General features: G+C 20.1%; 3 protein-coding genes across 3 annotated transcripts in view; 1 reads left to right on the top strand and 2 right to left on the bottom strand.

The window, feature by feature from the left end:
- Positions 1–2967, bottom strand: part of mask (multiple ankyrin repeats single KH domain) — a 45646-nt gene extending 42679 nt beyond the window's left edge. Inside the window, exons 1-2 of the mRNA XM_011497977.1 lie at positions 2947–2967; positions 2469–2783 (exon numbers count right to left, since the gene is read on the bottom strand). Coding sequence (XP_011496279.1) covers positions 2469–2783; positions 2947–2952 — 321 coding nt within the window. The 5' untranslated portion in view covers positions 2953–2967. The remainder of the gene's footprint in view (positions 1–2468; positions 2784–2946) is intronic.
- Positions 2968–6594: 3627 nt separating this feature from the next.
- Positions 6595–10990, top strand: l(3)neo43 (cytochrome c oxidase assembly protein COX16 homolog l(3)neo43). Its single transcript, XM_011497976.1, has 3 exons — positions 6595–6631; positions 8798–8915; positions 10866–10990. The coding sequence occupies exons 1-3, from the start codon at positions 6627–6629 to the stop codon at positions 10923–10925; spliced, it is 183 nt and encodes a 60-aa protein (XP_011496278.1). The 5' UTR covers positions 6595–6626; the 3' UTR covers positions 10926–10990.
- Positions 10991–10993: 3 nt separating this feature from the next.
- Positions 10994–12147, bottom strand: LOC105360941 (beta-1,3-galactosyltransferase 1). The gene is made up of 2 exons (XM_011497974.1): positions 12127–12147; positions 10994–11536 (listed from the first exon to the last, which is right to left on the bottom strand). Exons 1-2 carry the CDS (start codon positions 12140–12142, stop codon positions 11040–11042), a joined length of 513 nt encoding a protein of 170 aa, XP_011496276.1. The 5' UTR covers positions 12143–12147; the 3' UTR covers positions 10994–11039.
- Between the last annotated feature and the right edge of the window lie 212 nt (positions 12148–12359).

Raw genomic sequence — 12359 nt, 5'->3', positions numbered from 1 at the left:
TTAATTTATATCTATTATTTTCAATTTTGATTATAGAATGACTTCTTTTATGGATACTTTTACAACCCCTTTGTATAGAATATTTCTGTATGTGACACAGCCTTTATTGTTTCTTTAATCATTTATTAAACACTGTTTTCATTTTATATTATTGATCTAATTGATTTAATATTTTTGAATGACGAATTTTGTACTTCGGTCAATCTAAGGATTTTTAAAAATAACACGTTTCGGACTTTTATTTTTTTAAATTAATGAAATTTTTTATGTTACTACTCTACTTTTTAGATAGAATTTTTTAAGTAATAAAAGATGGTTTCAAGACATTAAATTACATGTTTTATAAATACATAAAATAAAAATTAATTATGAATATTGGGATATTAAATATACTAATAACATAATATTGTAAATAAAAAATATGTTTAAGATTATAAATAATATTTCATTAATAACAAATAAAATCTGAACTATTATTAATAGTAAAACTAAATAAAACAATGAATAATGATTAAAAAGTAAATTAATATATTAATTAAAAATATATGTAATGCTTTATCAACTATATATGGTGTTAATTCAACAATTATTGTAATCTACATTAAAGTACTATAAAATTGAAATAAAAAATTATTGACTTTACAGTTATAACTAATCAACATTGAATTAATTTATTATAAAATAAAAAATATGTAAAAATATTATACTTGCATTGAAAATCCAAAATGTTAATTAAAATAAAATATAAGTGTATTAATATATAAGTAGTGCCTGTAAAATATTATTTATCTAAATATTTCAACGTTCATGTGTTTAAGAAAATATATTTTCTTATTTTGTTTACAAAGACTAACAAAGAATTTATTATATAATGTGGAAATATCGATTTAAATTTACGTAATCAATGCACATTTAATTTTATTATATATTAATTTGAATATCTTAATTCATATAAAACTTTTAAAATGAGTATATTAAAAAAGTTAGTTCTTAATTAGAATATCAATATATAATCAACATTTGAATGTTATGTTCAAATAAATTAACAAATATTTATAAAAATTGTTTTTTTAAATAATTCTCCATGGATTAAATAAAATGATTCATGCATAAATTTTGTTCAATATAGTATTTAATAATTAGTTGTCTATTCATCTTTTACCAACAGCTAATTCAGATTATGTTCTATGTTTTCTTCTCCAATTTATTTCCTTTATAATTTTGATTAATTTATTATAATAGATGATTTATTTCAGCTTTATTGTTTACACAGTTTACATTAGAATCATATATAAGTACATGCATTGTAAAAAACTTTTTAAATAACTTATAATATAAAATTATAATAGTAAAATTTTTAAACAAAAAGTTTTATTTTTACATTTAACTATAAACATAGAATTATTAGTTTTATTATTCATTTAATTAAATACAAATGTAAAGATCATTACTGTTAGAAGTACTCAATCTTTACATTATATTTTAATAAATTTCAAGATGAACATTTACATGTTTCTTATTCAATTAAACTTAATTTTTTCAAATATAAATTGTAACAAAAATTAAAATAAAAAAATATTTTCATGCTTCAATATATATAACATTATAAAATTAAAAAATATAAATGCTTACCAATACTGGATTATTTAAATCACTTTTTGATTAATAATTTTAACTTTTTATACTAAGTATATTATGCATACATTTTTCATAAAAATTAATAATTGTGTAACAATTGCAGAAATTTGTACTTTCACTTTGATTTGTTTGAAAATGATTAAACTATTAATATTTATTATTAACATACAATTTAAATTATTGAATATGGTATATACAATTTGTTAAATATTGAATCAATGAAGTATAACGAGAAACAATTAATAGTCAGGTAAAATAGTAATATACAATTAAAAAAAAATTATTAATACTTATACTAATTTTGGTTAAATATTGGTTTTATATTTTCTGCAAAACATTTGCTAAATTCAGTTTATTTAATAATTTACTTTTCACTTTCTTTAATTTATTAAAAATATGGTTTAAAATATCAGATTTATAGTTTCAATTACATAATATCAATAATTATAAATTCTAATATAATAATATTTGACATATTTTTATTTAGATATATCTAATGGTTGAGGATTTAATATATTAAAATAATTAATTTTATGTATATTATTTTTTATAAAATTTTCATATTACTACTTTATTTTATGTACAAATTATATTTCATTTATAAAGCTACTAAAGAATACTTAGATTGTGATTAAAGTAATCTAATAAATTAAATCTGAAGTCGTTTTTAAATTTACTAAATGAATTATGAACAATCATTTCAATACTTTTTACTAAATTGTAAAATTATTTTACTTAATAAAAAAATATATTTAAATTAAAATAATTCTATTCATATTATTAATAATATAAATAAACTTGTCATTATTGGTAAATAGCAATTTATTTACCTCTGAAACACTCTCTTCATCACTATCCGATGAATCTGTCATGAAACGAGGCTGCAAATCATTAAATGTCTTGATTTCAGATTTTACAGAATTTGAATTCATAAAATAAGGTGGTAGATTAAGCGATGTTGTAACTATTATACAAGGATCTTGATTTATAGAACTCAAATTGTAATCTAACTGTGATGTATGAGCAGATGAAAATTTTTCAGGTACAAAAGGAACTCTTGACACAATTGTTTCTTGATTTTGTCTATTATCCTGCTGCTTATTTGAGGTTGGCTGTTCTTCAACATTCTGCATCTTCACATTTAACTAAATTGATTGAAATATTAGTAAATATATTTGCAGCGTCTTTTTATTAACAATTATTTACTAAATACATTAATTGCTATTAAATTCAATACTCTGAAAATAATTTAATTATAACGGAGACTCGACCAATAATGACACACAACATAAATGTAATAACATTTACCGTCATTCACGTAAGCAACTATTAGGCCACTCCATATTTATTTCATATACTGCTACACAGTACTATCAAATAGCTGTAGATGGGGCTTCAATATGTTTCCTATAGTTTGCCTACAAATTATGGTGTAATAATCAATTATCAGCAATAATAATTATGAATTATTATAAACAGTGATTGTAAATACTATTTTTAATTGACATAGGAAAAAAATTATTCTAAAAGTAATTATATTTCTATATTTTTTAAATGAAATTATTTTTAATTTTCTGATTGCAACATAAATTAAATTTTTAAATAAAATACTGTAACCTACCAAAAAATTACGCACATATATTATGCGCATGCGTAACTATTCACTTGGTATATCCAAATAATATTTAATAATCCAAAATAGCTTTTGCTTATTTGCTCTGGCTTATGATCGAAATATAATAAAATACACTACTTAATTGTCGCCTACATAATAGCATAAATGTGTTCTTTGCTATAGACTGATGGTCTGATATAAACATTTTCATCCAATCAACTTTAAATTTGTAAACCTAAATTTAAAGAAAATTTAAATACTATTTAATTATTGAAATTTATATAAAATATAATTTATATAAAAAATTGTGTATAGAATACGATTTAAAAAATATTATATCGTATAAATATGTAAAAAGAATGTACGAAATTTGTAGAAAAATGTGATAATCGAAAAGAGCAGTTTTAAAAACACGTTCAATTTAAAAAAATTAACTTTCCAATTCTCGAATAATAAGAACGTTACTTATAATGTTTATATCTATATACAATAAAAGAATATTTATATTTTATTTATTTAAAATCAGATTAGAAAGTTCAAACTTTTCAAACAATCCCACACTTTAAAATTTAGTATAAAAAATACGCAAAATTGTTCATAGAGCATAAATTTATTTTACATGTCTCGAATAAAATATTAAAAATTCTATATGTTATTAACGGTAATAATAAAATAAAAAATTTATTCAATAAATTGCTTTATTATCGCTAACAATGCAATTCAAGTAACGCACAAAAAGTAAGACATTAAAATCATAATAATAATGACAATTATATTAAATAAATAAATATATACATATATGCATATGTAAAAAAACATTTTAACCTAAATATTTTGTAGATGGATGATCATATTATCCTTTTCTCTTTTTCAATCTGTTAAAATAACTATATCGACTTTTTTACCATCTTCTTTAATATTCTCAATATATATTTATGAAAACCAAATTTATGAACTCTTAAAAAATCAATACATTCAACATAACCAGTACATCAATAAAACTATTCTCTCTTTAAATAAAACACTCAAAACTAATTGTTCTTTAATATAATAAATCGTTAATCTTCTATTTTTCCTATATTTTTTTATAATGAAATTATTTATCAGTCTATACGTATATATATATTATAATCAATGAAAGTAATTAATAAATTCTGCTACTTGTATTTTATTAATAATATATATTAAATATTAATAATAATAATTTATATTTATTTGAATTTTAGGATTTTAGAATTCTATATAAAATTGTAAGCTATAATATTATATATGTATTGCCTGCAAACATAGTTATATTTAAAATAATATACATGTATATAATTAAAATTTGGTATAAAAAACTATTACTTGTGTTGAAAAATAACTTTTAATACGCGTGTAAAATCGGGCTGGTAAAAACGCCGAAAATAAATGCTTTTGTGTTATTGCGATTTTATATTAAAATATAATACAATGATTAACCAAACGAAATGAGTAGAGCTCAATCTTATTTTACCACTATTTCATCTTTTTTATACATTTTATTATAATATTGCCCTCTTCTAATATCCTATGAAGAGTGTATAATTAATTTTAATTAATTCTTCAGTCTATTTCAAGTATGCCATGTAATAAAATTTATTGGTAACAAATTATATTTTTATTGAAAACAATTATGTTTCCTTAATTAATACGAAGCTTCGTAGTTTACTCTTATTTGGTATTCAATTCATGTCATACATTTTTAAGATTTTATTAAAAGTTTGAACATATTGCTAATGAAACAAATGATTTATAAATTGAAATATTTATAAAATTTTCCTTAGACAAATTCGATAAAATAATTGCTTATGGAGAAGATACTCATTTTAAGATTAAAGATAATATTTAAATCATTGCTTATTAGAATGCATAATTAATAATTAAATATTAATTCAATGATTATTTATAATTCATTTCAAATCATGATTACAAAGTTTTATTATCTTCAATCAACTTACATAATGAATATATAAAGATGAAATAAATTATTTTAATATATGTAGTATAACTTTGATTAATAAAAGAAAAATTAGTGTAGTACTCGCATATTTTTTAACAAATGTTCTAATTTAAAATATGCTGATTTTTATAACAAAATATATTAACAAGTTTCTAAGTTACTTTTTAATATAATAAAACTATACATTGATCTTTATTATGATATATATGCTATTAATTTAACAACAGTTTATAAGTGCAATAGTTCATTATTTGAATTTTTATTTAATGAATGTGAAATAATACAATAATTAGCTTAATTTCTAATATGCATTGAACGAATTGAATAAAAATGTATTGAATATGTATTATATGTATTGACTTATAATGTTACAGGTTTGATGATTTTCAGAAATACGTTTTTTGTAGTTAAATTGAAAAAAGAATGTATTACATAGTATGTATTGAATAACGTTTAATATGCAATCAATTTCCCGCTTTGAATCTGCACAACTATTGTTCCATTCTCTCTTAGTTATCGAAAAAGGACTATAATAAATAAAATTTAATAATACATACGTATATAAAAAAATTATCAGAAACTAATGCAAATAAACTTTCTCTATGTTAAATTTAAAAATTATCATATATAGGCTAGTTATTTAATGTTTAATAGATTTTTTTAATAATTATCATATATGACTTTATATACCTAATTTGATATAATTATAACTGAACTGAACTGAATACAACTTTTTCATATATTTTTGTGCATTCATTTTTATATTTTATTAAATAATACAGTACTCATTTATCTTCATGTAGCAATAGTTTTTAAAAATCATTTTCAATTTAATGCAGATACGAATTCTTATTCGTTTTATTGGAGCAGTCGTACTACAAGTATACGGATATAAACATGGCTGTACAATTTTTAAATTTGTATTACACGGAATTTTATGTGTCATAATTTAAACCAATTTTTTATTGTGTTTGTATTTTATAAAAGCGTAAATATCTAATCATATTTACTCAGATTTTTTTCTATCTATACTGACCTATAGTATTACGTAATATACAAAGGAATGTTGTTTATAACATCCAATATCTAACGTAATATACTAATTATTTGTGCTTTTTATTATTATGGTGTATAAATATCTACACTACAGAAATTTAGAAAAGATTTGAAAATAGCACCAAAGTTATTCAGTAGTTTTTATTTTTGTTTGTATTTGAATTTACAGTATGCATTGACAATATAATGAGTACTTAATTTTGTTATGTAAACTAATGTTATTACTCCCTTTAATTATTACTATTTTGTTTGATTATTAATATAATTATATCAATATTTTGAAGAAAGTTAAATATACCCTGTATGATATAGGAGGTTAATTCTAATTAACAATGGATGGGGTAATTAAACATATAATTTTGATTTATTATTATTTTGAAATTTATAGTATATGTAATATTCATTTTACAAAATTACAGAGAGTTTTTTACAAAATAAATCGAATTTTACAAAATAAGAGTTTCCAGCAGGGACTTCCATTTTTAATATTTATTGTTGGAGGATCATTTGTTCTAAAAGAATTTACATCAATAAGGTTTTTTTATGTTCTTAAGTTTTATTGTCTTATGTAGTAATATGTAAAATAAACAATATATAAAATGTTAAAAATAGTTTTATCAAAATTCATTTTATATATTGTATTTTATAGGTACAAATGTATGCATAACTATATGGATATATGTACATGCATATAAATTCTATGTATTATATTATCTAGTTTATGTATAATTTATATTTTTAACATTCTTGAATTCTTATCAATTTACCCAATAATTAAATAAAATAATTATTTATAAAAGAATATATTTAATAATGTGTATATTTGAATATTAAAATATAAATTAAATTCTATTCTTGTGTCTATATCTTATTATGTACTAACAGACTAGAATTACAATTTCTAGTCTGTTAAAAAGAAGTTTTATGAAATCCTATTTCTGTTTAATAAAATTGTATGAAGATACTACAGATGAAAGTATTAAAAGTTAATGTTAGATTTTTAAATATGATATAATGCAAATAATAGTAAAGACTTTATTATAATGGTAATTACATGTAACAATTGTACTACCAAATTTAATGATTTTTCATGTCAACATTATTTATTGTTTTTTCACGTGATTTGAATTTATATTTAAAAAATTATTATCGATGAATATTGCTTTCTAGATAAAATACTATAGACCAGATAAAATATATACCAGATAAAATAAATTATATAAAATATAAAACCAGATAAAATAAAATATTGCATCTTCAATTTTAATGGCTATTTATTGAATTATGAGTTTATTGAACTGGTAACATTACTATCTATTCAAATTAGTTATTACCTTTTATTACTATATTTTTAATTCATGTTTCTGTAAATATATCTTGCTCTATTTTACACTTAAAGTTATAGAAGATTTTTTATCAATGCATTTTAAAACTAATTTATAAATATATTATAATATATTACATGTATAGTATTTTTTGAGGAATATTACCAAACAATATTGCATATGTATTATGTTGAAAAAGTAATTGAAAAACTCCAAATAATCTAGTTTATGAATCTTAAGCATTGTTACAATTATTATATAAATAGAATAAAAGAAAATGTGGATATAGGTGTAACATGAAAATAAAAATATTTTTCAATATCATTGTATGTAAATTGAGTTCAATTGCTTTGTATATACTCAATTATTTTTATGTATTAAATTTATCATGTTTGTTGTCTAGATTTTAGTGTGCTGTATTATTTAATCAAAGCTAATATTTAATCTCAAAAAAATAAACAAATAGTAAACATATAGTAAAATAATAAGAGAATTTATGAAGTATTGATATAAAAAATTATTTTTTTATTTATCATATAGATTATATATAAACATCATTTGCAGTTCAAATTTGTTAAATAATAGGTAACACTTTAAAATCAATATTCAATTAAATTAATTATAGCATATAAAAAAGAGGATAGGAATTTGCACACAACAAAGTTTTTTATTTGATTTATGTTTAATTATAATTTTTCGCTTTATTTAGAAGATTTATAAATGTATTCCTTTACTGTAAGAATATACAATTTCTAAATACATCTTGAAAAAAATGGTGATTTCATTTTGTAAATTTAGTATGTATTTATTTTGAGCTTTAAGTATAAAAATTTTAATGAATAAAACTAAAGCATTTTTCGATTAATTTTGAATCCTAATCTATTTTTGTATCTTTTTTTCTTATTTTTTTAATATTTTGAATTAAAGTTTATTTTTTGCAAAATAATAATATATATATTAGGTATTTAATGAATGTAAAATTGAATAATATACTACTTAGGACATAATAACAATGTTCTATTGTATTAAACTTACTTATATTGTAATTTGAATAATTGAATTAATAAATCAATACCTTATTATAATTATTTATATTGAAGTATATTTAATATACAATTGTTTTTTTTTTATCAATTTCTTAATGTTAAAATTGATATTAAAACGTTAAATAATTTCTTATAGGTATGAATACGGTTTGGCAAAAACTTTCAATCCTAGAGATGAAGTTAAAAAAAGTGGCGTATTTATGAAACCACCAGAAGATTTAACTTTAGAAGAACAATATAAAGAATTTCAAAAGGTAAAATAAAGTTTCATAACATTAGATAGGAAATACAATTTGTATATAGAACCTCTAAACTAAATATATTGTTATTAACTTAAAATATTTTATGCATAACTACATATTATTAATTTTCTAGTCTTAATTTTATTTTACTTTATAGTATTTTATATGCAACCATCATTCCTTTTCAATGAATTAATTAAAAAAAATTTAATAATAATTTAATACATATAATTTGCAAATAGTAAATTACTATTTTTTAAATAAAATTTTAATCAATAGGTAGATTTGGAAAAAAGAAATTTCATTATAAAATACATATTTCATAATCAATTCTTCCATTGAGATTCTTTAAGCTTATCAATAATTAAAAATCATTGGTATAGTAAATTTTAAATTGCAAACACTATTTAAAACCCATTTTTTTAAATAAGTAGTAAGCTAGCTAGTATGATAAAATGTTTATTAAAATAAATTAATTATAGTATTGTAATTAGACAAATTTATTTCAAGTGTATATAATAAAAAGCATAATGTGTATGAATATATACTGTCAGGCTACCATATAAAAATCTAGGATATCAAGAATTTATAACCATATTTACTTCTATGTTTAATATAGAATCATAATATATGATTGATTATTAGTTTAAAACATGGTTGCAATTGTTCAAAATATAAACAATGTTCTTAACATGTCAATGAAGTTAAATAAACGCATAATAAATTTTTAAGTTGAAAGATTTTCATTAAATTTTGAAATTAATATGTACAGTCTATTAAATTAATAGTGTTATAATATGTGAAACACACGTTGGAATGTTATTCAGTATATTTAAGACCAAAAGGTGAAATTATCTGTATCTTTTAAATTTGTCGAATCATCTTTACTATTACTGTCGAGACGTTATGATGTGTACTTAGAAAATTACTATTGTTTTTTTCATTTGTCCAAAACGGATATCAATAATCTCATTTAAGATCCTTTTGCGAAAATTTTACAGAATTTTACCAATGTGCATATCTCAATAATGCATTATTATAATATATTGCATATAACCTAGAGTATAACGATAATTCAGAATAAAGCTCAATAATTAGTCATTGTTCAAATTTCTTCATTCACACTAAAGAGCACATTATATTACAAATAAGAGAGTGCTTAATCTCCAATATTTACCTGTAAATCCGTATCCCTGGGAACACAAGGATAAAACAGCAATCACAACATATATTCACAATTTAGTAAACAACCCAAATTTTTATGGCTTTAGAATAAATTTAATAATTTATTCTAAATTTGAGTACTAATATAAGATACAATTGCATATATATATACGTGTACTTATATATAAAACAAATAAAGCATTTAGTTTATTTGCCAAATGAATTGATACACTAGTAAATACTTTTTACGTATACAAGATTATATTGAAAATAAATTTTCTAAGCAAATGAAACGCTAATTAAGAATTATTTATCTCTAAAAATTTTATTAATTATATTAGATTATCACAGTATGATAATTTAAATTTTATTCATATTAGTGGCACATATTTAACCAAGTTGTATTATGTTCTATTTCACTGCACATTTTATTTTTATTTGCATATTTTACTTATTTCAATTTATTTAACCATTAAAACTATTCTCCAATACTCTATTTTGGTCGTGAATATATAATAATCATGATTATTTATAAATACATTAGTAGTATCATTAAAATATAAAGACAAAATGTATTATATTAAATAACCAATAGTATTAATATAATTAATATATATTTATTTTATGAAATTATAACACCTATAAGAATAAAAGATGTATTTTTAAAATATTGTGTATATGCATGGTTATATATATATATATAAATTATAAAATTAAACTTATTGCAACATTTATTGTACCATAAATCATTAAATTAAATGAATATATTCATATGAAAATATTCAAATTTTTATTCAGATGAATATTTCCGAATGGACAAACGTAAGAATTCCTAGACCAAAGGATTGGAATGATTAGACGATATTGCATCTCATTAATGTATTAAATATAATTTAACGAAAATAATAAAATTATACAAGATACTACGATAGTTTTATTTATATAAACGAAAAATTCTATGTATATTTTATATTAAATTATAATATTAGTAGTAACTGCATTGTGTAAAGCTCTTATTCCAGTTTCCATAAGATTTGGTGGACCAAAAATAAAATCTTTTTTAATTCTTTGTCTTTTCAACAAGATAGCCATCATATATTCTGAAAGTATCATAGAATTTACAGATATGTGAGTCAAGTTGATTTTTTTTGCTAGTGTTCCTGTCACGTGTACATCATCTATCCAAAAATAGGGTTCTTTTTGAGCTTCTCGATAAAGAAGAAAAACAGTATCTACTGTATATAAAATAGCCCAACCAGCACAATAAGTTGGATATTCTTTGTTTGGATATTCCTTTGGTAATACACGCCATTTTGAACGCCAAGATCTTCTCACTTTTAAGGTTGTAATTGAATCACACAGTATTAAACGTTTAACATCCCTCTGTGATAGTTCTTGCTTTAAGAATTTTAGTAAAGCACCTACATGTACAAAAACGTCATCATCTAATTTTAAAATATATTTTGCATCTAAAACAGAATAATATCATTTAATTTTTTTTCAGTATATTAGAATAAAATAAAAATATTACTTGAGCAATAATATGTAACCCATTTTAATGCCATAACGTGTTTATAAGTCATATTTCTATATGTATCAAGAAAATTTCCTTGAATTAAATCTTTGTATAATGTATTTTCTTTCGCTAATTCTGATTTATGTTTTTCTGAATAACCAACCAAAAAAAAAGTTGTAATAGAGGACATACGATGACCCCACGTTTCTCTAATGACATTTCTTTTTCTTAAATTAGCTGGAGCAGAATGTATTAACATTAATAAAAATGGTTTTGCTTCCTTACATGTATTATGATTAATAATAAATTTAAAATTTTTAATATTAATTAAAGTTGATTTATCATTAATAGAGAGTTCATTTAGAAAATATGGCTGAGTAACTTCAGAATGGTTCGATAAAATTAATACATATTTTGAATGAAGAAGATCACCGGAAACAGTTATTGTAATATCAGAAAATCCTTTGATGAACCAAACAATAAAATAGCCAGTAATAATCAAAGTAATAAGAAATATTACTGTGTATGAAGGCAATATAATACCTTTTTTGTTTAACATTCTGAAAAATCTTTTTCATGCTTTAAATAAATTTGTAATTATAATGTGATGATATACTTGATTTAGTTAATCTAATAATAATGATATAAATTAATTAAATATGTAAATTTTTAAATATGTATTCATATATTATATTATATATTACCTTATTTTTAGTGCTCTTTTTAAAATAGATTGAACACATAAATTATTCATTATAACTATTAAAAATTACAAA

Source organism: Ceratosolen solmsi, unplaced genomic scaffold (assembly GCF_000503995.2).
Source record: "Ceratosolen solmsi marchali unplaced genomic scaffold, CerSol_1.0 scaffold14, whole genome shotgun sequence".
In the NCBI taxonomy this organism is placed as follows: domain Eukaryota; kingdom Metazoa; phylum Arthropoda; class Insecta; order Hymenoptera; family Agaonidae; genus Ceratosolen; species Ceratosolen solmsi.
This window is presented reverse-complemented; position numbering and strand designations above follow the sequence as displayed.